At 42.2% G+C, this 26,746-nt stretch overlaps 2 protein-coding genes across 3 annotated transcripts in view; both read right to left on the reverse strand.

Annotated features, from left to right (window-relative positions):
* iqgap3 (IQ motif containing GTPase activating protein 3) overlaps positions 1-18,211 on the reverse strand; it is a 45,793-nt gene extending 27,582 nt beyond the window's left edge. The window contains exons 1-20 of one of the 2 annotated variants that reach the window (XM_062029832.1): positions 18,007-18,211; positions 17,763-17,850; positions 17,478-17,634; positions 14,860-14,937; positions 14,703-14,779; positions 14,563-14,630; positions 14,381-14,494; positions 14,131-14,309; positions 13,917-13,998; positions 8,697-8,860; positions 8,491-8,578; positions 8,259-8,422; positions 8,019-8,179; positions 7,840-7,955; positions 4,566-4,729; positions 4,315-4,405; positions 4,022-4,189; positions 1,706-1,848; positions 1,467-1,637; positions 1,309-1,392 (exon numbers count right to left, since the gene is read on the reverse strand). In XM_062029832.1, coding sequence (XP_061885816.1) covers positions 1,309-1,392; positions 1,467-1,637; positions 1,706-1,848; positions 4,022-4,189; positions 4,315-4,405; positions 4,566-4,729; positions 7,840-7,955; positions 8,019-8,179; positions 8,259-8,422; positions 8,491-8,578; positions 8,697-8,860; positions 13,917-13,998; positions 14,131-14,309; positions 14,381-14,494; positions 14,563-14,630; positions 14,703-14,779; positions 14,860-14,937; positions 17,478-17,634; positions 17,763-17,850; positions 18,007-18,028 — 2,379 coding nt within the window. In that variant the 5' untranslated portion in view covers positions 18,029-18,211. Of the gene's footprint in view, positions 1-1,308; positions 1,393-1,466; positions 1,638-1,705; positions 1,849-4,021; positions 4,190-4,314; positions 4,406-4,565; positions 4,730-7,839; positions 7,956-8,018; positions 8,180-8,258; positions 8,423-8,490; positions 8,579-8,696; positions 8,861-13,916; positions 13,999-14,130; positions 14,310-14,380; positions 14,495-14,562; positions 14,631-14,702; positions 14,780-14,859; positions 14,938-17,477; positions 17,635-17,762; positions 17,851-18,000 lie in introns of both variants that reach the window. The other variant, XM_062029831.1, reaches the window with a different exon arrangement.
* Positions 18,212-20,651: 2,440 nt separating this feature from the next.
* LOC133635723 (immunoglobulin superfamily DCC subclass member 3-like) lies at positions 20,652-26,102 on the reverse strand. Its single transcript, XM_062028971.1, has 14 exons — positions 26,087-26,102; positions 25,726-26,019; positions 25,513-25,657; positions 25,310-25,446; positions 25,118-25,255; positions 24,890-25,048; positions 23,357-23,522; positions 22,882-23,132; positions 22,606-22,770; positions 22,325-22,513; positions 22,124-22,231; positions 21,226-21,349; positions 21,104-21,164; positions 20,652-21,039 (listed from the first exon to the last, which is right to left on the reverse strand). Exons 1-14 carry the CDS (start codon positions 26,100-26,102, stop codon positions 20,980-20,982), a joined length of 2,013 nt encoding a protein of 670 aa, XP_061884955.1. The 3' UTR covers positions 20,652-20,979.
* Between the last annotated feature and the right edge of the window lie 644 nt (positions 26,103-26,746).

Here is a 26,746-nt window from a genome sequence, read left to right on the forward strand (position 1 = left end):
ACCCTCATCTCTATATTTGAACCAGACCCCATGTTTGTATAATAGTTTAAATCGATTAATAGTTTGGCATTGCTTGTGTTGTAAATCCAGTTTGTTCCATAGTTTTACTCCGCATACAGACACACAAAAACGTTTACGAGTGGTTTGAGCTCTCGGCAATAAGAAATATCCAAAGCCTCTCAAGTTATGAGGTTGCACTCGTCTTATAAAAAAACGTTGTAGATTAGGTGGCAATAATTTGTTAAAAGCTTTATATAAGATTATTAATGTATTATATTTAACAAGGTCATCAAATTTGAGCAACTTTGATTGCATAAACAGATTATGAGTATGTTCTAAATAACCAACGTTGTGAATGATCCGCACTGCTCTTTTCTGTAATATGATCAGAGGATGAATTGTGTTTTGGTAAGTATTCCCCCATACTTCAACACAGTATGTAAGGTATGGCAGTACCAAGGTGCAGTATAGAGTACGGAGTGCATTTTCATTGAGGTATAGTTTAGCTTTGTTTGTAATTGAGAGGCTTTTGGAGATTTTTGTTTTAATGTGTCTGACATGAGGTTTCCATGATAGTTTACTATCAATTATTACTCCCAAAAGTTGATCGAGAGATGCAAGTCTTGAAAGTAAAAAAAATATATAATGTATGACTTATTTGTAATACTTTTATGAGTGGGGCCCTTTTGATTCCCAATAATTTTAGCGGGATTTTTTTAAACTGTCATTGCTCAAAAAATAATAATGATTCAAAATCAATGTTATAAATTATTGAACTTCGAGGCTCCAATAACTTTACATCAAATATTGTACTTTTAAATATTTTTCTGTGGAAAATATTGCATATTTTGTGTGTTTACCATAAAAAACAAGTTTTCTTTGACAAAAAGGGCATTGATCAAACAAACAAAAAAAACATAAAAACTAAAAACAATACTATGGCTAAAAGTAAACATAAAACATGTACCAGGTAAAATACACATTGTTAAAAATAAAACAAAAATATCTCTATATTGCGCTTCACGCACTCTGTTTACCAGTAGAATTGCAGATTTTGTTTTGCCATTTTTCCCCCTCACACCGTTTCTGCATGTGTGCCCCCCCCTCTGCGTGTGTGCATTTTGACACAACCAACATGCGCCTTCGCATGGCAGCATGCAGATAAAACTACCGGTATTTTTCAAAGGCAGTATAGTATCGTTTTGAATTCAATAGTTAATATCAAAAAGGCACACGCATGCTTTCATTTTTCAGTGTGCGATGCTCAGTGGAAAAAGTTTGGACAGCCCTGATCTAGTTGATAGCTACCTTCACCGCCGCCCTCCAGTTCATGTAGAGGAACTGCAGCCGCTGCCTGTACGCTCTCTGCTGGACCACCTTCCTCCAGTGAGTCTGAACCCAGAAATGAAATGCATAAGGCTCAAGTCGAAGTGACCAGTGCTCTCTTTCCTAGCTGGACCACACACCTGGATCAGGATGACAGCGTCGGTCTGGCTGTGTAGGTAACATTGACGAGACGCCACCTGCTGCCGAATGAGAAAGCCTCGAATGGCCGCCTGCAGGCGAATGACCAGTGCTTCGTTATTGGCCCAAAGCATCTGGTGCTCGTACGCGTTCCAAACACTGCTGACCACTTCCTGTCAAAAAGTCACATGACATTAGCAAGTGTGAAAAGCTGCCGTGTATTGGTCAGTCGCAGTGTCACCTGGATCTCTTGTTGGTCCAGGAACACGCTGTTGGGCACAAAACTGTGCGGTTTCTCCCAGTGGCCTTCCAGTTTGTTCAGGTCGAAAAAGTACAACGAGCCATCCCCCATTTGGAATTGAACCCACTGACTCTTGTTGTCTCCTGCAAACACAACACATTGGTGACATACATTACACCACCTGTGTCCTGTCATGACTTACTGCAAAAAGAAAAGTAATACATTAATAAGTACAATTTGTGACAATACGGTATGTACTAAAAAAATACATACTGTAACAAAAAATAAACAAATGGTGAGTGCCCCTAAGGAAAGGCATTGAAGCTTAGGGAAGGCTATGCAGAACAAAACTAAAACTGAACTGGCTACAAAGTAAACAAAAACAGAATGCTGGACGACAGCAAAAACTTACTGTGGAGCAAAGAAATGTACATCCGAACATGACATGACAAACAACAATGTCCCCACAAAGAAGGATAAAAACAACTGAAATATTCTTGTTTGCTAAAACAAAGTAGATGCGGGAAATATCGCTCAAAGGAAGACATGAAACTGCTACAGGAAAATACCAAAAAAAGAGAAAAAGCCACCAAAATAGGAGCGCAAGACAAGAACTAAAACACTACACACAGGTTAACAACAAAAAACTCAAAATAAGTCACGGCGTGATGTGACAGGCCGTGACAGTACACCTACCGTAATTTCCGGACTATAAGCCGCACCTGACTATAAGCCGCACCAGCTAAATTTAGGGGAAAATACAGATTGCTCCATATATAAGCCGCACCTGACTATAAGCCGCAGGGTTTTGATGTGTAATTACCGTAGTATATAGGGGTTCCTGCTACCACGGAGGGGATTGTCGGGACAGAGATGACTGTTTGGTAGTGCAAAGCGTCCCATTTATTAACAATAAATCTTTCAATCATTCAATCAAACTTTCACATCTTTGACATGGCGAACAGCATTCGTGCAGAGTACAAATAATACAACGGTGCAAAGTAATACAAAGTGCTCGCCTGTACGTTATCAAAATAACCAGCCAGTCAGTCTTTAATCATTGTGTCATCGTCTTCCTCCTGCGTACTAAAACCACCGAAATCCTCTTCGTCGGTGTCGGAGAAGAACAGGCCGTAAATAAGCTGCACCCTTGTATAAGCCGCAGGGACCAGAACGAGGGGAAAAAGTAGCGGCTTATAGTCCGGAAATTACGGTACTTTGAGACAAGAGCTATAGTGATGCATGGTTTGTTATGGTTTAAAGTCATATCCAACAATTTCGATAACGACTCTTTACTGTCAACTGAATTTCGTTTTTTAATGATTTCTGCTGGTGGTGTGCCTCCAGATTTTTTCAACCCAAAAAATGTGCCTTTGCTCAAAAAGGTTGAAAAACACTGATCTACGACAATAGAATAATGCATGCAGCTCAAAAGGGCCATGACGTATCCCGTGATATCCATGGTTGTGGTTTTGCTGCAGCACAGTTGGCGTATTTGGGGGGAACTGCACTTTTTTCTTAATCATTCTTTATATAAGACAAGCATACATGTTTTTTTTATTCTTAAATGTTAAATGTCTCCATTGTTAGCATAAGTCAGCTAACAATGGAGACACTAGGAGTTGCTCTATTCTGCCTATAAAACGCTTAAAAAAAACTCCATTGTTTTATATACACGCTGTAAATATAAAGTACATGTAAAGTAGTAACAGGCACTTTCATAAAACCATACAATATTTACATATGTCGCTCATTTCAATTTTATATTAATTCCACAGACGCATCACAATGTTTGCTTTTCCTCTCAACAACATGTCTAATCATGGCAGACTTGATGAGAGAGAACAAAGACTACTTTGGGACAAATGATGATCCAGAAACTTATATTTTTGATCCTGAATATAAGGAGGAGGATCTACAAGTTTTAGAAGCTGTGTGCTAAACAGTTGCAGCTTAAGTGAAACGCTAAGCATCATGTAGCAGTATTGGTAAGTGCTCAACAAGATAAACATATATAATAAAAATTACTGTACAATGTCTGCTCTCATTTGGATAACAAAAAAGTGCAGTTCTTCTTTAAGGCCGGCAATTAAGCTAAAAAGAGAGCGTCAGACTCTGCGTGCTTCAGTCGGGACGTGACATTACTTTCAAGACGTTACTTGTACAATATCACTGTGCGCTTCCATTTAGCACCCAAATGAGGCACCAAGAGCTACTTCTTTTTTTCGGTGTGGTTACTACAGTATGGTTTACATCGGCACCAGTTGCTATTATGGAACCCAGTCACGGTACCCATTCCTGGTCAGGACACGTCACCTGTGCTCATCTTTTGCCGGATGAGAGCGTAAAGGCGTTGCTGGTAGTCTGCCGCACAGCGACGCTCCACGCCCTGTAGCGCCAGCTCTGGTAGAGACAAAACTCGCAGTGTCTGATGCGGCTGTCTCTCTTTCACAGCTTGGTTGACAGCAGCGGCTGCCAGACACACTGCAGGCACAGGCGCACACACACACACACAAACTTTGAGGGATTTGCTTCCGCAGTGGCTGCACAAAAAAGTTGGTGTGTACCACTTCACTACCAGGCACTTAAGGAACAAATGATGCACTCACGCTTCAGAGCTTTCCGGGTGTCCTGGTTGGCTCTTCTCACCACTTCCTGTATATCAGCCAACCACAGCTCGGCTTCTGCGCCTCCACTTAACTATTTGATTCACAGAGAAACACATAACCTCACAATAATCACCCACCAAACTCGAGTTTCAAAGAAAAGTCGTACGTATGAACACCCGCTCACCGGGAGTCATTCATGTGTTCACCGATGCAGCCATTCATGCGGTGGTGCGTGTTGTCAGTGTGATCACCTGAGATTTTCGCTGCTTGGCTGCGCTCAGCAAGCTAAGATATCTGTAGGCGTTGTTGGGAACCACCTCCTCCACACCGCTAGAGGGCAGCGTCAGTGCAGAGAGCAGCTGTTGGGCGTCCCCCACGAACAGGGCCTCATTCACCAGACGGAGAGCCAGAATCTCTAAAGAGTGAGAGGTCATCCTTAAATAGTTTGAGGTGTTGAAAACATTAGCGTAACATTGCGCGTATGGGCAATATAGCCTAAAATCTATATATCGCGATATTGCAAGTTTGCAGTTGTGTGTGTTGTAATATATTCACATGTGCATTGTTCAAGGTTTTTTCCTGGTCTCAAACAGAGTCCCCCCTTCTCTTGGAGCTAAGTTGGTGTATTGCTTTTTTTTCTCCTGCTCCTTCTCCTCAACCCATGTTTACCATTTTACTACCTTACGCCCTTGTGGCGACTCCTCGGTCTTGCTGTTTTGTCTACTGTATGTCTGTTCTTAAAAACTGAAAATAAAAATGTATGCAATTCTGGAATTGCGTGTTAATGCCCCAATCATTGCTGAAGCTGAATTTGAAAGCTGAAGGACTGCAGAATTAATTTAGAGACAAAGTTTGAACAAACAGTAGGAATGGTTTGAAAATTGAAGAGCTGAAGCTCAACTGAAATGCTCGTTGAATATAGAATGAATGGTAGAAACGGTTTAACTGTGAAATGGTTTGAATGTTAGAGATCGAAAACTGTACTGAAACGTAACATGAATATGGAAATGAAAAATGTATGTCGTAATAATAGTTCGAATTAAACTATTTGCCTCAAAAATGTAAAATTTCCAAAAAGCATGCCTTCTTCTGGCCGTCTCTGGGCTCCGAGCCCTCCTTTCTCAGATGAAAGGCATGGGTGTTATCCGCTTGGCCAAAAACAGCCGAGTTGCCGAAGTCATGTCCAATTTTGGTTGTTAAAGGGAGCCATTCAACCGTTGATGATGACGACATGTGTCTACCGAGAATTCAATGCTGCAATCGTACTGTTTTCAGCTAATTTTGGGGATAAAGCAACGTTTTTATTACAATGAAATATGCTACCTAATTTTATGAAACATTTACGTACTTGCAAACAAGTTAACATTTAGAGGGGAAAAGTTGAAACCATAACTTGTACAGTATTAGTAGAGAAATTATAGACATCCCTGGCTAAATAATGACACTTTACGCTTTAAACGGTAAGTCATCAAATATAACATGCTGTAAATGTTGACACTGGATTCTTATTGTTAGCCATTACAAGCAAAGTTCAATGGAGCTTTTTAATGATGTAAAGCTCCTTCGCAAGTATGTCACACAAGCACAATAAACAATCATTAAATTACATTTCTTTTGACATTATTAAATAATATTTGTATAATCTATATGAGCAATAAAAGTGATTGTTCATTGAAATATAAACAATGCTGCCACTGTGTACTTATAATACAACAGGTCAAAATTACATCATTACCCAGAATTGGTGTGTAACGGTGTAACTGAATAATTGTGTTATAATTGTCCATCAAAGATGCACATCAATGAAGGAGATAAATAAATTTCAAAAATGAAATCATTAAGAATGCATATCAGCAAAAGTATAGCATTTTTGCTCATTTCAGACTAAATAAATGTTGTTTTTTAACTACAACAAATATACATTCCGATAGTGTTGAACATTTACTTGCATTCAAGGTCATTTTAAGGGAGGAAAAAAAGACAAACGTAAGAGAGAATGGTGGGCTGAGTACCAATTGTATTGTCCAATATTTTGGAAAATCGTGAATACCCTAAAAGCTGGGAATTTCTCGGCTTTCAAAAATAGATAGCTTTTTTGTTCCGACTAAGACAAACATTTTATGGTGGAACAGTTTAAATTAATTGAAAAACGTGGGAGAAGAAGCTGATAGAAAAAAAGGGGGTAAATACTGAAAAGTTATGAATTATAGTAAAACTGATCATTTTTGGAAAGGCGCACACATGTCCTGAATGCGCTGTACCATTTGACATTTGAACAGAATCAATCCGATGAACGATGTGGGAGTTGGAGACGACCGAAGAAGAGGAAGAAGAAGAAGAATAAAAAAATGAAAGATGTTTTTGAAACTCCACCTAAAAACTTTCAGTTTTAGTTAATTTATATTATTTATATCAGTGTTTCTTAACCATTGCTCGTGGCCCATTGTTGAGCCGCGAGCATTTCCTAGACGGCCGCCAAAAAAAAAAAATTGGTTTCTGAGCTGTGGTCCGTATGGGCTGCAGCAGTACTCAGTTGTAATACACTTTTCCACCACTCGTGGCCGTAATGACATTATCAAACAAACAGACGTCTGGAACAGAAGTCATAATAAGGTTTATGAAAGGGGAACTGCACTTTGTTTTGGAATTTTGCCAATCGTTCACAATCATTATGAAAGAAATGACGATGGATGTTTTAAAAAATGCATTCTAAATATTAAATAAATGCAATCTGCAGGAGCTGCTCAATTTTGCCTAAAACCAAGCGTCTTTTCCTGTCGTTCTGGGTCCTAAATTGGCTGCCAAAGTGTACCAAATTGTCGGATTACATCCTCAGCCATCTACTATCCAGGTGAGAGGCATTATTTATGATTTAAAATAAACTTCAAAGGAGTACGGAAGTGAGGAAGCAGCAGACCACTCGATGCAAACATTGGCACACGGTAGTGATCATGTTGCCGCTATAAATAGTTGGTCTGCGTTAGCACTGTTAATAAAAAAATCACTAAATACTTGGTTAATATTTAAGTCATGAAACGGAAATAGAGTATTGTTGGCGCTTTTTGGATGGTTATTTATTGTTTTTTATGGGCGGAATAGAGGACCTTCCTTTGGCTCCACTGTTAGCACGCTTTTATTTACGTTTATCAAATATTAAAAAATGCATTTGAAAAAAAATCCGTACGTCATGTCTTTTACAATGATTGTGAGCGAAAAAAGTGCAATTGCCCTTAAAGGGCAAAAATTAAGACTAAAGTGAAGAAGCTGTGTTTTCATTTGCACTTTAATTTTATTGACAGTTTATTTAAAATACATTTATGATACATTATTTACAGTTACATTTAGTTACAATGTATTTCATTATTTTTTTAAATTTATTTTAGCACTGTAATTTTTAAATAGGATTAAAATCAAGAGTAAGATGACACATTTAGTGTCTGTAGTACAGAACCCCTGATTTATAACGTATGTATCACACAACCGTAATGGGGGGGGGGGGGGGGGGGGGGTTCTAGTGCTACTCACGCTGGTGTTCGGCTTGCGCACTTTTGTTCACGGAGTTGATTCCCTCCTGCAGCTGATTCCAGGTCAGCAGTTCTCTGCCTGCCTGCTGCTTCATCCGAGTCAGAGACTCAAAGTACCTAAGCGAGAAGTCACCGTCATTGTCTTCAGAGTCGCCATCGTCATCGGACAGAGTCACTTACCAGTCCATCAAGGCGTGGTCGACATCAGCCAAGCCCACTGACGGACTGACCAACGAGGAACTGAACTGCTGGTGGTCTGCGGTCTCCACCACCTGATTGATGAGCACCACTGCGGACAGCATTTCCACGGCAACAAACATCTCCTCCTGCTGCAGCACACCCTGCGGCACGCAACACATAAGTCCCATGTGTCGCCATTGTGTGTGTGTGTGTGTGCGTGTGTCTGTGCATGGTATGTACCTGGGCCGCGCGTCTCTGCAAGAGCTGCAGTTCTCGGTGATAAAGCGAGGCAGCAGACGAGAAGACAGGGGGAAGCTGGAGGTCAGAGGTCATTAGACAGTTGACTGTGCGTCTTGCGTCACTGCCGCGCAACGAGTCGTTCACGCTTTGTACTGCTGCCTCAACTGAAACGCGCACACACAAAATCAAGAGAAGTGCCGTCGATAAGACAATACTCCAGGAAGTGGCTCACTCTTCCTAACGCTCTCCGCTTCCTGGTTCGCAGCGTTCACAGCCTCTTGAAGCTCATCTGGATCAAGTGGATCCACGGAGCCCTGATCCTGAGGTAAAAGGTTAAACACAGTTTCTTACCAACATCTCTGTGACAAGTTAAGAGGTCAAAAGGGTGGGCAAAGGGGTAATAGTCATGTGACACAATGCGGGTGTGCGTGTGCATACCAGCGCCTTCATGTGGCGGTCAGCTGTCAGCTGTTCCAGGTACCATGACCCGTTGTCTCTCTGGAGGCCCTTGAGGGCCAAACATGGCAGCTGGAGAGCGCAGAGGAGAGAAACGTCGTCTGCAGAGTCCAGAGCTTCGTCCACCTGCTCCACCGCTGATCTCACTGTCGCGGAATCGTCAAGTTTAATCAGACATCGGCAAAAGCCACGTCGCTGTGTTACCATTAGGGCTGGGCGATATGGCGGAAAACTATCACGATTTAAGTGTTTTATATCCGTTGATATCGATTATTACCGATATTTTTCATGTCCTATTGAAAATAAGGACGAAGAGGAAAATATATATGTTTTATTTGAAATGTAACCTTCCTCTGATTATGCTCCCCATAGCTATCAAGGCAGAAAGGTAATGTCAACACAAGAATGTAAAACACTCAATGTAAAAAAAATGTAAAAATCATATTGAACACTTTAAAAAAAACTCCTAAAATGAAGGTGTAAAAAATAAGGAATATGTAGAAAATGCTTAAGACAATAGTGCAAAGTGTGAAAATATAAACATATTAGTGTTGTCCCGATACCATTTCGATACTTTTCTAAATAAAAGGGACCACAAAAAATTGCATTATTGGCTTTATTTTAACAAAACATCTTAGGGTACATTAAACATACGTTTCTTATTGCAAGTTTGTCCTTAAATAAAATAGTGAACATGCAATAAAACTTGTCTTTTATTAGTAAGTAAGCAAACAAAGACTACTAATTCAGTCTGCTGACATATGCAGTAACATATTGTGTCATTTTCCTTTCTATTATTTTGTCAAAAATATTAAGGACAAGTTGTAGAAAATGAATTAATAATCTACTTGTTAATATCTGCTTACTTTCTCTTTTAACATGTTCTATCTACACTTCTCTGTTAAAATGTAATAATCACTTATTCTTCTGTTGTTTGGATTAGTTTTAGATGATACCACAAATTTGGGTATCAGTCCGATACCAAGTCGTTACAAGATCATACATTGGTCATATTCAAAGTCCTCATGTGTCCAAGGACATATTTTCTGAGTTTATAAACATAATATACATTTTTTTTTAAACTAAAGATCTTGTGATGCCAAAAAATATTGATGTAATCATAGTAGTATCGACTAGATACGCTCCTGTACTTTAGTATCATTACAGTGGATGTCAGGTGTAGATCCACCAATGGCGTTTGTTTACATTTTGACGCTGGTGAGCTACGGTGTGTAGTGAAGCATGTTTAGCTATTCCTCGTCCTCCAGTGATGATATTTGTAAGAAACTTACTTTGTCGCCGTGAAGGCGAGGATTAGTGATTTAGAAGTAGCTAAAACACTGCCGACTGCGGCTGAACTTTAGCCGCGAGCTAGCTAGCCATGTCTTAAAGCACCTCTTCTGATGGGCGTTTTAGTGTTATAACTAGGGATGATGTTTGATAAGAAATTATCGAGTTCGAGTCTATTATCGAATCCTCTTATCGAACCGATTCCTTATCGATTCTCTTATCGAGTCCAGATAGGTTGTTGTATATGGAAAAAAACACAATATTTGGTTTAACAAAAGCTCACTTTTATTATATAAGAAAACAATTTAATCTAATAAATAAATAAATATTGACTGTTCCCCCCCAAAAAAATAAAATAAAATAAATAAACATTGACTGTTGTTACCCAAAGTATATTAAGTGGGATTTTTCAGAAAAACAAATATATACAGTAACACAAAAACAACCTGTCTCTGTGATCACTATAGGTGTATAAATAATAATATAGTGTTAAATAAAATCAGTCCCTTGGGCACAAAACTGGAAATAATACAGCTCTCCAAAAAGTGCAATTCTGCTGCTATTTGACATAACTGTTTATGATGCTTTGACATTTTTGCACTTTAAAGAAAGAAAGAAAATTCTATGATGAGAAAAGTTGTTTGCAAATGTGGTTACAATGCTAAAAAATTAAAAGTTAAAGCTAAAAAAAGAAATACACTTTATTGAGTTAACATTATTTCTTTATAGGGGGAAAGATGTTATGAGCTAGGGAATATAACAACTACACTACCCATCATGCAACGGGAGTGACGAGCATGCGCGGTAGCCCCGAAAAGTGTTGTTGCATGTCGTCACCCGTGAAAGTAAACGTCAAGAACTCAGCCAACACGCCTCGTCTGCATTATTTAGAATTAGACAGACAACACATATACAGTGTGAAAAACAAAAGTTAAAAAAGGGAGATGTGTTGTATATATATGTATGTGCTGCGGTTGCTTTAAGAACGTTGCGCCAGCTGCCGTAAAAGGAGGTGCGTTGCTAGCCTGGTTGCTATGTTTCCGGTGGGTCGTAAAAGTGTTCTTCATGAGTTTGTACCCTGCTCAAATCTCTCAGTAAAGTTATTCATTGGATTATACCTTTTGTTTTGAACTTTATTACACCTTGGAGCGCTTTTTCCCGTCCATTGTTTTCCTGCTTTCGCTATCTGCGCCTAATGACTGAGCTACGTGACTGATTTATTGTGATGTCACACGGAGCATTTCTGGTCGGGACGGGATTCGTTCCGAGGGATTCGAATAAAGAACCAACTCTTTTCTTTACTATAGTGGTCTCGATAACGGGTACCGGTTCTCAAAAAGGTATTCGAGTCAGAGGACTCGGTTATTTTCTTATCGAACAACCGGGAAAACCGGTTTCGACTATCATCCCTAGTTATAACGTCACCTTTATCTTTAGTTTTTAAGCCAAAATGCGTCCGTTCTCCCTTTTCTGTTTACACACTGTGTCTGCTTGTAAGTGCTCAGTGATTGTGCGCTACAGAACATGCTCCTCTGCTCGTAAACCAGCAATGTCACGACGTGTCATGGGAGATCGGCGTCTCCTCACTCATTTTTGTACTGACGTATACATTTATCTGATCACTGACCGTGTAACGGTTAAGATAAAAGAGCTTGCATGCTCAAAATCAATTGCATGATTAAAGGCCTACTGAAACCCACTACTACCGACCACGCAGTCTGATAGTTTATATATCAATGATGAAATCTTAACATTATAACACATGCCAATACGGCCGGGTTAACTTATAAAGTGACATTTTAAATTTGCCGCTAAACTTCCGGTTCGAAACGCCTCTGAGGATGACGTATGCGTGTGACGTAGCCCGGCGAACACGGGTATGCCTTCCACATTGAAGCCGATACGAAAAAGCTCTGTTTTCATTTCATAATTCCACAGTATTCTGGACATCTGTGTTCGTGAATCTGTTTCAATCATGTTCATTGCATTATGGAGAAGGAAGCCGAGCAAGCAAAGAAGAAAGTTGTCGGTGCGAAATGGACGTATTTTTCGAACGTAGTCAGCCACAACAGTACACAGCCGGCGCTTCTTTGTTTACATTCCCGAAAGATGCAGTCAAGATGGAAGAACTCGGATAACAGAGACTCTAACCAGGAGGACTTTTGATTTGGATACACAGACGCCTGTAGAGAACTGGGACAACACAGACTCTTACCAGGATTACTTTGATTTGGATGACAAAGACGCAGACGTGCTACTGTGAGTATGCAGCTTTGGCTTTTTTTTGCGTATGTACGTAACTTTTTTAAAATATATAAGCTTTATGAACCTTGGGTTAGGTGAACGGTCTTTTGGGCTGAGTGATTGTGTGTGTTGATCATGTGTTTGAATTGTATTGGCGTGTTCTATGGAGCTAGGAGCTAGCAGAGGAGCTAGGAGCTAGCATAACACGTACCGTACCGTACGTGCGCGTCACGTACGTAACTTTTTAAAAATATATAAGCTTTATGAACCTTGGGTTAGGTGAACTGTCTTTTGGGCTGAGTGATTGTGTGTGTTGATTAGGTGTTTGAATTGTATTGGCGTGTTCTATGGAGCTAGGAGCTAGCAGAGGAGCTAGCAGCTAGCATAACAAACACGCAGGTGTTATTATGCAGGATTAATTTGTGGCATATTAAATATAAGCCTGGTTGTGTTGTGGCTAATAGAGTATATATATGTCTTGTGTTTATTTACTGTTGTAGTCATTCCCAGCTGAATATCAGGTACCGTGAGTATGCAGCCTTGGCTGCTAAACATTCGATAACTTGACCGTATGTGCGCGTCACGTACGTAACTTTTTAAAAATATATAAGCTTTATGAACCTTGGGTTAGGTAAACGGTCTTTTGGGCTGAGTGATTGTGTGTGTTGATCAGGTGTTTGAATTGTATTGGCGTGTTCTATGGAGCTAGGAGCTAGCAGAGGAGCTAGGAGCTAGCATAACAAACACGCAGGTGTTTTTATGCAGGATTAATTTGTGGCATATTAAATATAAGCCTGGTTGTGTTGTGGCTAATAGAGTATATATATGTCTTGTGTTTATTTACTGTTGTAGTCATTCCCAGCTGAATATCAGGTCACCCCCGGCTCTCACAGCATCTTCCCTATCTGAATAGCTTCAACTCCCCACTAGTCCTTCACTTGCACTTTACTCATCCACAAATCTTTCATCCTCGCTCAAATTAATGGGGAAATTGTCGCTTTCTCGGTCCGAATCTCTCTCACTTCATGCGGCCATCATTGTAAACAATAGGGAACTTTGCGTATATGTTCAACTGACTACGTCACGCTACTTCCGGTAGGTGCAAGCCTTTTTTTTATCAGATACCAAAAGTTGCAATCTTTATCGTCGTTGTTCTATACTAAATCCTTTCAGCAAAAATATGGCAATATCGCGAAATGATCAAGTATGACACATAGAATAGATCTGCTATCCCCGTTTAAATAAAAAAAATTCATTTCAGTAGGCCTTTAATCTAAGTGCATGCATGATTGATGCATTAATTTTTTGTGATTAATCACATGAGTTAAGTCATTAATTTTGACAGCCCTAATTAACTAATATATATATATAAATATAGATAGATAAAATCGATTTTCAATTCATAATCGATTAAAAAAAACAGCTGTTTATTTTATGGAGGAATGTAGTTAATCATAGAACTAGCACCCAATGTTATTAAAAAAGTATTGATTTTGAACCGAGAATTGTTTTGAATCAAGAATCGATTCTGAATCGAATCATTACCCCCAATAATTAAATCGTGTGGTGCCCAAGGTTTCAAAACCCAAATATATACAGTATATGCTACCCGACTATCGCGATATTGATATCGTTTTATTGTACCATTTACCATGACAACCTTCTCACCGTTGACCAGGAGAATGTTGTTTTGGATTTCTCTGCGAGTCAGGTACTCTTCATAGATGTCGTTGTCCTCTGAGCCCCCACCCTGAAGTCAGACGACACATAAAAATGGGTGTCAGTGACGATCCTGTTCCACGGTGACCAAATAACTGCCGTGTTTTTCCACAGGACTAGAACTGGCCACCATTGACCAGACCTGTGACACAGCAACACTCACCCGGCTGGCAGCCAGCTGTGCTTTCTTTCTTTTGGCCTGAAGCAGCATCTCCTGGTAAATGCTCATCAGCGCCTCCTGCAGTTCACCGAGCTGGGCGCTTGGGTTCCTGAGAGCCTCTGCCGTGACCCCGACCTCACCTCTTTCCACAGCATCATTGATGGCAATGACCGCCGCATGAACTTTGATATGAGGATATTTTGACAACTATGAATCTCACTCTTGTGGGATCTTACAAAGTTATTTTTTTTACCTGCAGCTTCGTCCACTGACAGCTCATTGGACAGAATCCCTCCAATTTTGTGGAAGGCGGGAAGCTGGATTCCATATTTGTCCAACTCCAGCCTCATGTAGTTGATTTCCTCCTCTGAATGCACGCACACACCGATGATGTTACCGTTGTCAAGCAACCATTCAGCATGATTTTTTTATTACCTGTGAACTTAACCTTCCCGCAAAGGTCCGTGATCTGTGGAGCCAGGCCGAGTCTGTACAGGTACATGCTGAAGACACACAAGTAAGCAGGTAGACAGGTAGGCAAGCAGGCAGGTAAGTAGGCAGACGGAACAACTTACCTGAGCGCATGGAGGCAGTAAACAGTCCTCGGCATGTTCTTCTTGTCATATATGTCGGTCGTTTCTGGCTGGAAGATCTGAGGGTACAGCAGCAATAGTCCAAATAAGGTGGCAAACTAGTTACTAGTTAGTAGCTAATTAGTTACTAGTTACTGACCGCTGGCAGTCCAAGGGCAGTCATGGCTTCCCTCCAGTGGTTGATGTTGTCAGTATGTCGGAACTGAAGACCCGCCCCCTGATGTCATCACATCATGAATCAGTGACATTATTAATAGGTACAATATATTGTGAATATACAAGACTTTATGAATTGTTGCTATTATTGATGCAAGCACACTGCAGCACATTATGGATGGATGATAGGGCTGGGCGATATATCGAATATACTCGATATATCGCGGGTTTGTCTCTGTGCGATATGGAAAATGACTATATCGTGCTATTCCAGTATACGTTCTCACGCAGTTGCTTTTAGCTGCGGGCATTACACTACAGGCGTTTCTCACTCTTTCTTGTCTCTCCTTCTCACAGAGACAAAAAACAAGCGCACCTTCTTACGTCACATACTGTCACGCGTGCAACGTCATACGCTCTAGTGGAGCAGAGAGGTAGCGGCATGGGTAAAGTTAGCTGTGATGCTAGCGGTGCGAGTGGGAGAGAGAGAAGGTTCGAATCTCGTAACAAATGGAGGACGAAGAATTAATTCCCAAGAAAAACAGCACGGGGTCCATCGTCTGGCGGGTGGTTTGGCTTCAAGCGGGATTATGTTGAAAAGACAACCGTAATATGTCAAGTATGCATCAAAAGTGTAGCTAAAAAAAAGTAGCAGCTCTACTAATGTGTAGCATCATTTGAAAAGTCACCCGCTAGAGAATGAAGAGTGCTTGAAACTCTGCATGTCCACATCTCTGTTCGGTGCCACACCAACAAAATGCCGAAGCAACAATTTCCAGATCAACACCGAATGAAACAAATAGTCAACAACGGACGGAGATAACGTCCACAGTAACCTACCACATAGCGAAGGACATACACTATTTGATTTCCTATTATGCAGCTCATTTTTATTTTACACTTTTTGAAATATCTTGTGTGACATCATGCACAAAAGTGCACTTTATTTGTTTTAAACTATTGTAGTGGCGTTCTGTACAAAAAGTGCACTTTAATTTAGTGTTGTTTTGATATGTCATCTTAGTGACATCATGCACAAAAGTGCAGTAATAGCTTGTTTTAAAATGTCTGACAATCTTGCATGTTCTGTTTTGAAATGACATGAATGTTTGTGCCACTGCTTAATAATTGTTTAATAAATACCGTTTTGGTAAATTGACTTAGTTGTGATTTCCCTCTCTGCATGAAAGTTTAAAATTAGTATACATTAATGCAGTATGAACAAGAAAGTTTTAATGTAGACACATACAATCATCATACTGCTGTGATGATATGCATCAAGTGTTAATTCAAAGCTAAGGCAAAATATCGAGATATACACTGTATGTCGTGTATCGTGACATGGCCTAAAAATATTGAGATATTAATAAAAGGCCATATCGCCCAGCCCTAACTTCAAGCACAATCGAGCACGTCCGTCATGGAATTTTACATCGACACGATTGGAGTGTAGTCTGTGGCTATGTCTACACGAAGCCGGATAACCCCTTAAACGAATAATTATTTAGCCTAAGCCCCGTTTCAGCCACACTAAACCATCGTTTAAGGTAACCCTTCTTGGCTAATTCTTTACACAGGTAAGTGCGCCGTGTATTTCTTGAATCTCCGGCTCTTAGCTTTGTATGGACTCATTGATTGTTTACAAACTGAGTTTGGAGAGGAAGTAAAGTCAGAAAGGCCGCGCCCCCCACAGGAAGTGACGTCAGAAAGAACGCACCACAGCCAGCTTCATGACAACCGGAGCTAACCCCTGGAAAGATGGAGGCAAGTCATCCAGACATGCCCGTGTTTCTCATTCTTCTACATGTACAGACGCTTTGGGAAATCACACATGAATACCTTAAGAGAAAGCGATTGCAGCTATTTGGGATACAACACATCTCAGACGGCAAGAGAACTTTCCAATGTCCAGGTCAGCTGTGATTCTACTTACTGAAAAACTTTGTCCATTTGTCGAAGGAGAGTCAACGAGAATGCGGTCTCCCGAGGATGTGATAAAAAAAATGTAGCGTGTACTTTGTATTACCTGGCCGACGAGTGAAGACTACGGAAAACATCGAATGCATTTGGACTGGCAAAGCAGACTGTATCAGTTTTTGTCCGCCATGTATGTCTAGGTCCAGAGTATATAAAGTAACCAAAAACGAATGGCCAATGAAGGTGAAGGCAAAAGAGTGAGGAGTGTCCTGACCAGATATCTAGATCCCTAGTTTGATTGATGCAAAATGCTCTTTATCGCATTGTTTAAGTGTCTAATAAAGATTTGATTAATTTATGATGGCTGAGGTGGGATTCACTACAATAGGGTCCCACAGCACACTAGAGTCCAGTTAATTGAAATACCACAACACTGGATATTGTTCAGATAAGTTAAATTTAAGAACTTGCACACAAAGCAACACTGGAGGTGACTATGACGTGCGCATTTTCCGCGCATGCGTATTAGGTCGCGTTGCGCCGGCGGACGGAGGTGAGAGGGGGTCTTAAACGACCATTGTGTGTGTGTGTGGACAAAGATAAAGTTAGGCGGGATTTACCCTGGATAACCTTATCCGGCTTAGTGTAAACGGGGCCTGTGTTTCATGGAAAGAAGAAACTCACCTGGTAGCGGAGTTGCTCCAGGTCGTAAATCTTCTTCAAAGGAACAGTTGCGGGGGCGAAGCGATGGCCGAGTTTGGCGAGAATCACGCCGTTCCGCAACGCCTCCTCAAGCTCGACGGGAGCAGGGAGCTCCTCCCCCAGACACGCCTCCATCCACCTGCAGATGGAAAGTCAGCTGACATGATTGGATGATTGCCAAAAGCAATAGCTCATTGGAACATTTTGTAGTGTGTGTGTGATGATTTTGGACATTATGAAAAATGTGTGTGATCTGTTTCAAGTCACCTCTTTGCTTCCTCCAGTCGACACAAATAGTGATAGGCAACATTTTGGAGTCTCTGCTCGTCCATCTGCTCAGCGGTCAGACGTCCATCTGCTCAAATACCAAGACATTTTGACAAAGCACACACCTGACACACATCTTTAATCATGTACGGTGGAAATATATAATATATATACTAATATATATCATGTATAGGCGTTAGCGGAGTAGCATTGTTGTTTACGGTTATATCAAACTTACACTGACTCTGAGCAGACGAACCCGCCATGTTTGCCGTGACACCAGCCGTCCTCAATCTTCCCAGCGGTGAACAAAGTCAAACTGTGAAACACACTAACAGTTTCACAAAAATTGGAGCAGAATAACCGCTGAAAACGAGAGCGAGTTCGGCCAGAACGTCGAGCCTTTGAAGCGCTCTATTTCCGGTCTGGGGTTTGAAAGCTGGCGCCACTCTGTGATTGGCCCAGAGATCCAGCGCGTTTTGTATTGGAATGTACATGACGTGCCTGCGTGGCGGCCATCTTAGCGGGGGCAAATGCAGTACTAGCCGTTGTATATTAAAACTAAATAATCGCTTGCTTCATTTTAAATTAATTTTATTGCAGTTCACTTTACAGACCGGTGTTTTTCAACCTTTTTTTGAGCCAGGGCACATTTTTTGCCATGAATTGATTACGTGGACCCCAACTTAAACAAGTTGAAAAACATATTCGGGTGTTACCATTTAGTGGTCAGATGTACGGAATATGTACCGTACTGTGCAATCTACTAATAAAAGTTTGAATCAATCAATCAATCAATTGCGTTGAAAAAATTCGGAGGCACACCACCACCCAACAGGAATAAAAGAAAGGGCATCTCTATCCTCCTTCAAAACCGCACTAAAAGTTCACCTCCAGGCAGCTACAACCCTAAACTAACACCCTCCCCGGATTGCTAATAATCAAATGTAAACAATCAAATGCAGATACTTTTTCTTATGCCTTCTGATCTCTCTCTCTCTCTCTCTCTCTCTCTCTCTCTCTCTCTCTCTCTCTCTCTCTCTCTCTCTCTCTCTCTCTCTCTCTCTCTCTCTCTCGCTCTCTTTCTCTCTCTCTCTCTATATGTCCAGTACTTGCTGTCCATATCCTACCCCCCACCCCCTCCACACCCCTGATTGTAAATAATGTAAATAATTCAATGTGATTATCTTGTGTGATGACTGTATTATGATGATAGTATATATGATAGTATATATCTGTATCATGAATCAATTTAAGTGGACCCCGACTTAAACAAGTTATTTGGGTGTTACCATTTAGTGGTCAATTGTACGGAATATGTACTTCAATGTGCAACCTACTAATAAAAGTCTCAATCAATCAATCAATCAATCAAGCAGAAATCCTTAAAAAAACGAAACACAGTTGACAGTAAAAAGTCGTTGTCGCAATTGTTGGATATGACTTCAAAGCATAACCAAGCATGCATTAATATAGCTCTTGTCTCAAAGTAGGTGTACTGTCACCACCTGTCACATCACCCCCTGACTTATTTTGACGTTTTTGCTGTTTTCCTGTGTGTAGTGTTTTAGTTCTTGTCTTGCGCTCCTATTTTGGTGGCTTTTTCTCTTTTTTTTGGTATTTTCCTGGAGCAGTTTCATGTCTTCCTTTGAGCGATATTTCCCGCATCTACTTTGTTTTAGCAATCAATAATATTTCAGTTGTTTTTAATCCTTCTTTGTGGGGACATTGTTGATTGTCATGTCATGTTCGATTGTACATTGTGGACGCCGTCTTTGCTCCACAGTAAGTCTTTGCTGTCGTCCAGCATTCTGTTTTTGTTTACTTTGTAGCCATTTCAGTTTTAGTTTTGTTCTGCATAGCCTTCCCTAAGCTTCAATGTATTTTCTTAGGGGCACTCACCTTTTGTTTATTTTTGGTTAAAGCATTAGACACCTTTTTACCTGCACGCTGCCTCCCGCTGTTTCCGACATCTACAAAGCAATTAGCTACTGGCTGCCACCTACTGATATGGAAGAATATTACACGGTTACTCTGCCGAGCTCTAGACAGCACCGACACTCAACAACAACACATCATTTGCAGACTATAATTACTGGTTTGCAAAAAATATTTTTAACCCAAATAGGTGAAATTAGATCATCTCCCACGGCACACCAGACTGTATCTTACGGCACACTAGTGTGCCGCGGCACAGTGGTTGAAAAACACTGTTATAGACAACGTATAATAATTATTAATGTTGTTTTAATACATTACTTTGTCAATGAAAGACTATTCTCAGTGTCCTTGTTTTAGCCGTACGGCAATCCTATGCAGCATGTTTTTAATTTTAATTTTTTTAAATTTCTGCTTCTATTTCTTTTATTTGGGTTTTATCGTTGTATTTTTTCTTTTTCTGTGATATGGATCCACCTGGGTCTGAAAATAAAATGACTACTACAACTACTACTACAATGTGCCGCCATTCTTGTTTTCGTTTCCCTGCCCAGTTCACACTTTGCCCCTACTAGCTTACGCTGTTATAGGCACGTCGCTGAAGAGGGCGTGACGGAAATAGTTTAATGGGTCTGGTCTCAAAAAAGGGGGCTGTCAATAAAGAAAGAGGACACAGTGGGCGTGGCACACACGTTGGGACAAAAATAAAAAAAATATTTCATAAAATTGCTGCGTAACAACTCATCAAGTAGTCATTGCTCAATCCTCCAGTTGACAAGTTCCTGGAGTCGCTCACCTTTCTGCATGTGAATTTGTTTTTTGTTCAATATTTTTGTTTAGGAATATAAGAAAAATACTTGCACGTTTTGATTTATTTTATTACGGAAAGAAACGAAGATCTCAAGTGACAGAAAGTTTTTCTTTACGACAATAAAACGTCAAACAGCACCATGGTAAAGCATTGCTACATGTAGACAACAGGGGGCAGCAGCATCGGATCACACTCCGTCTAAACAAGAAGAAGAAGACATTTTGGTCCTACAGACAGATCTCCAGTGTTTTGGTTTGAGGTGGGTCGCGTGGTTTGGCGTCAAGGTGCTTCTCTTTGGAGGAGGCGGGGCTTAACTTGAAGTTTGTGAGCGCAACATCTTCGAGAAGGCAACTTGCTCATCACGAGATGTCCACGTTTGGTTTCAGAGAAGGCGCTTTGGGTCCACTTTGGCTTTCAGTGAGGAGGAACTAGTCATGTGACTTAACGTAAGGCTGGGAGGGGCGGGGCCTAAAGGCAGGATAGGTGAGATTCATGTGGAATCATTTCGGAGGGGGCGGAGTCAGGCCTCTGTGGGTGGAGCAGAGAGATGAAGAAATTATATTTCGGAAGAGTCGCCAAACATGCGTGTCACCTGACTCATCTCAGCCTCTTCAGCTGCAGCGCTGACATCAGTGACAGTGGGCGGGGCCTTCCTGCAAAAGAAACACGCCCATGAAGAAGAAAATGATGATGATGATGATGATGATGTCTCACCTCCGTCGGTAGCCCAGCAGGATGAAGAACAGGAAGCAGAGGACACACGCCACACTGCCATGGATGCACAGCAACACAATCCACCTGGACGCCTCTGTCCATTCACACTTGCAACTCACACCTGCTGACAACATGCACTATTCTTTGGTTTTTGGTCTCGACTGGTCTTATAAGCGGTAGAAATGGATGGATGGATGGTCTTCTTTGGTCCCTACTGGTCTACTTTAGGCTTTACTGGTCTTCTTTGGTCTCTCCTGGTCTTCTTTGGTCTCTCTTGGTGTTCTTTGGTTTCTTCTGGTTTACTTTGGTCTCGCATAATCTTCTTTGGTTTCTACTGGTCGGCTTTGGTTTCTACTGGTTCTTCTTTGGTCTCTACTGGTCTTCTTTGGTCTCTACTGGTCTGCTTTGGTCTCTACTGATCTTTTTTGCTCTCTACTGGTTTTCTTTGGTCTCTCCTGGTGGTCTTTGTTCTCTCCTGGTCTACTTTGGTCTCTACTGGTCTTCTTCAGCCTCTAATAGTCTTCTTCAGTGTCTAATGGTCTTCTTTGGTCTCTACTGGTCTTCTTCAGTGTATAATGGTCTTCTTTGGTCTCTACTGGTCTAGGTCTTCAGTGTTTACTGGTTTTATTTGGGCTGTACTGGTCTAGGTCTTTGGTGTTTCCTGGTTTTCTTTTATCTCTACTGGTCTTCTTTAGCGTCTACTGGATGGTCTTGTTTTATCTCTACTCGTTACTGTTTTTTTTAACTTTACTGGTTTTCTTTGGTTTTCTATTGTCTCTACCTGTCTTCTTCAGTGTCTACTGGTCTTCTTTTTTTCGAGTAGTCTATTTTTGGTCAAATTGGTTCTTTGAGCAAAGTCTACATGGAAACGTCACACAGTCAGGATAAAACTCTTTACCTGCTGAAATGTTTTCGTCCTCCTCCAAGGAGACGAGGTGACGGCTGATGAGACTTTCTCCATTCCCATTAAACGCCGCCAGTTGGATCTCATAAAGTGAGTGGGGTTCTGTAAGAAGGATCACATATTCCAGTAGAATAATGTAATGCTAACCAGCGCTCCGATTAGCTAGCTAGTTAAAAGTCTGGTGGTTCCACTGACCCAGGTTGTACAAGGCATGCGTGTTGATATGTCCTGGAAAGGTTTCCTGGCCCTGAAGAAGAGGCTTGGAAAGACTGTAGTACTTCAGCTTGAACCCCTCCACCTTTCCTGGCTTACTGGGGAGGTCCCAGTACACCTGCATGGCTGTCCGGTTCAGAACCTTTGTGAAGAAACTTGGAGGACTGGGAACTGCGGGACACACATTGAAAGCTTCCTGAGGTCTAATGACCCCAAGTCCACCTTTGCTCACCTCTACACGAAGAGCTTGGTTGTCCACCTACCGCCCCCTAGTGTGGTGGAGATGATGGCGCTGGACTGCCGACTTCCTCCCAGAGCAGAATAAGCCTTCAAGTAGATGGAGTAGGTGGTGGCCGCCTCCAGGTTGGAGAACTCGTGGCTGAACGTGGTCCTACTGACGGCCTCCTGCAGCTCAGCACTGTCCGCCTCTGAGGACGGGTCAAAGGGCTCAGGTCCAACAGTTTCGCACCGGTTGGAGTGACTTTTCTTTCTCCAATACACCCGGTCTAACGAGGTCTGACGTGGACTCTCCGACTTACCTCCAAGTCTGCGGATGTGCAGGACGTATCCGATGATGTGCTGGCTGACGTCGTCTGGTGGCTCGTCCCACATAAGCTGCAGACCACTCGAGCTGAGGGGCACGGCCCTGAGGCCACTCGGGGCTTCGGGCAGATGGGGTCCTTGGCTGACGGCAAGACGGGCGCTGGCCTGGTTGGCGCCTGCGCTGTTCTCGGCGACGCACTGGTAGATGGCCTCGTCGTTCGCGGCGATGTGAGTGACGGCAAGCGTCCTGGCGGGGAACACACATCAACCGGATGAGCGCGTTGCCATGACAATGCACCTTGAAGATGTTGGGAGCTTCCTTTTGCCTCCAGAAGCATGAAAATGATGCGAGCTAAACTGCATGCAATGCTAACACCTATCCTGTTCAGGTTGTGCTGGAGCCTATCCCAGCTGAATGAGAAAGGACACACATACACAACAACATATGAAAAGATGCTCTCATGTCTTTACGTGTTTCCGTTGGCGAACTTGACGTTGGCGCTGGGACAGAGTACTTTTCCGTTCTTGAGCCAAATGATGTGGGGCTCGGGTACGCCGGTCGCCGAGCAGCTGAAGACGGCGCTGCCCCCTGCAGGCCGGGAGACCGATTGCGGCCAGTGGACGAACTCGGGGGGCGCTGCAGGAAGAGAGGCGTTAACAGGAGGCGGATTTCTGTAGGCCCTCTTTCCCATTTCACGTGAAGACTAATGGGCTTCAGAGGATCAACAATGCGCAAATCAAAATGCTAATGCTAATGTTAGCTATCGTAAATTTGCGTGGTAACAATAATTAGCCACCAGCGTGATAGTTTTACTACTACTTCCTTCCAAAAAACTCTCCCACTGGTCTTTCTTTGCTTCAGACCTGCATCCGTCTCGATTTATTCTTGGTAGTAGCGTCATGTTTGTAGCACACTCCAAAATAATTTCTTGATATTGTGTCACGGCCCGGGCGCACGTCTCTGCGCATTCATGTGCGTGCTGCGCGGAGCGCATTTCCAGGAGCGCGCCAGACGCATGTCAGTCCGGCGGCAGCAAGCGACTGCAATCAATCACCAGCAATCAGCGCACCTGTGGCTGATCAGAGGACCTACCGTCATAAGCCTGCACAACCTGCTATCCCGCGCCAGAACGTAGTCACCTGTCCTGTACAGTAAGCGTATATCAAACTCTATGCATTCTTGCTCTCTCTGTGTTTTCTTCCCCGTCGTGTTTATTGTCTCGTGTCCTCGCAATTAAAATAATAATAATAATATATATATATATATATATATATATATATATATATATATATATATATATATATATATATATATATATATAGAGGGGGACAGGGAAAAAAATACATAAAATATTTATATATCAATATATATATATATATATATATATATATATATATATATATATCAATATATATATATATATATATATATATATATATATATATATATATATATATATATATATATATATATATATGTATGTGTGGGAAAAAAATCACAAGACTATTTCATCTCTACAGGCCTGTTTCATGAGGGATTTCCTCAATCCTCCTGAGGATTGAGGAAATCCCTCATGAAACAGGCCTGTAGAGATGAAATAGTCTTGTGATTTTTTTCCCACACATACATATTACGCTCTACCACGGTATCGAGCACTATTTTTTGGATAATCTAATTAAGACATATATATATATATATATATATATATATATATATATATATATACAGTTCATATATATATATATGTATATAAATGTGTGTGTTTGTGTGTATATGTATGGTACACATTAACAAATAAATGAATCATCTGTGTAAGAAAGAGCAAATGTGTGTGGGGTGATCATATGACCTATTGTCATGCAAATGAACTCTATGTGGGAACTTGTATGACCTCTGACCTCTGTCTGTCTGAGCTGCAGCTGCTCTTGTTGGTTCATTTGGTAACACAATGACACACACACACACACACACACACAAAAGGAAGACGAGGAAAACAAGCCCACCTTGCACCATGAGGCGTCCGAGCGCCGTACGTCTCGACCGACTTCCCGGACGATTGGCGGAACAAACATAAACTCCAGAATGTCGCAGCATGGCGTCCGAGATCATCAGGTTCCCGCTCCCCAGAACCTGGACGCCCTCCACGCCGATGGAGCGGCCGTCTGGAACGTGTGAGATCGTGAGCTGTCGTCGTGGTTACGCGCAGAGCGCGTGTTGGGTGTTGCTGTTACCTAGGCGACTCCACGACATGATCGGCAGTGGGTTTCCTGTGGCGATGCATTCCAAGATGGCGGTCTGATGGACGTTGATGGTGAGGTTCTGGGGACCGGACAGGATGATGGGCTCCTTGTAGGTCTTGGACGCCGCACCTGCAAAAGACGGCATCAGGAATCGGCGGCATGAGCGTTCTACGCTGTAGCGACGCTTACGGGTGACCGACAGCCGGGCCTCGTGGCTGCGCCGCGTCCTGGCCACGTTGGACGCCACGCAGCGGAACCGTCCGCTGTCACTTTGGTGAATGCCGTTGATGTGCAGCACGCCGTGAGGAAGCAGCGTGTACCTGCGGCCATGTTGGAACGCACTGTGAACACAAGCTAATGCGCACGTGGGCGCGTGCACGACGTACCTGTGGTCCTGCGTGCTCAGTGGGCGTCGGTCTTTCTGCCAGGTGATGTCGGCCTCGGGGATGCCATTGACCTGGCAGGTGAGTCTAGCCACGCCCCCTTCATCTACTGCCACTGACTGTGGGTGGGACACAAATTTGGGGAGGGCTGGGGGAGCGGATGGCGGCGGCGGGGTTAGTTTTGCGCTAAACGCAGGTGGAGGTCATGTGACTCACATGCCAGCTGCACGCGGGCCTTGCGGCTAATTAGCATGCCGTAGCGATTGCGGGCCGCACACTCGTACTCGCCGGCGTCCGTTCCATTGCTCCGCCTCTTCCCGGAGAAACTGTGGATGAGTAATGCTCCGTTCGCCAGGGCTCTAGTTTCCACGGCAACACCGTCCTTCCTCCAGGTGATGGAAACAGGCCCCTCACCCTCCACCTGACAGTCCAGCATGAGTGGGCGGTCCTCAACGGCGATGACATCACTGGGCTCTTTCAGGAACAACAGCTCTGAGGCTCCGCCCACACCTGACAGGTGTCGAGATGTTGTTTTCTTTAATCAGACACACTTTAAACATCCAAGAACAGCAAATACAACTTTTAGACACCATGATCGCAGTACTACTACACGCTTACAGTACTACGATGCATGACGACACCTGACACATACAGTACTACTACATTCTTACAGTACTGAAGCCTGACGCATACAGTACTACTACACTCTTACAGTACTAGTACACAATGATGACACCTGTTGCAGACAGTACTACTACACCCCTACAGTACTACTACTCTCCTACAGTACTAGTACACAATGATGACACCTGTTGCAGACAGTACTACTACACTCCTACAGGACTACTACACTCTTACAGTACCAGTACACAATGATGACAACTGATGCATACAGTACTACTACAGTACTACTACACTCCTACATTACTAGTACACAATGATGACACCTGACGCAGACAGTACCACTACACTCCTACAGTACTACTACACTCTTACAGTACCAGTACAAAATTATGACACCTGATGCAGACAGTACTACTACACTTCTACAGTACTACTACACTCCTACAGTACTAGTACACAATGATGACACCTGACGCATACAGTACTACTACACTCCTACAGGACTACTACACTCTTACAGTACTAGTACACAATGATGACACCTGACGCATACAGTACTACTACACTCCTACAGGACTACTACACTCTTACAGTACTAGTACACAATGATGAC

Source organism: Entelurus aequoreus, linkage group LG20, assembly GCF_033978785.1.
Source record: "Entelurus aequoreus isolate RoL-2023_Sb linkage group LG20, RoL_Eaeq_v1.1, whole genome shotgun sequence".
Lineage (NCBI taxonomy): Eukaryota > Metazoa > Chordata > Actinopteri > Syngnathiformes > Syngnathidae > Entelurus > Entelurus aequoreus.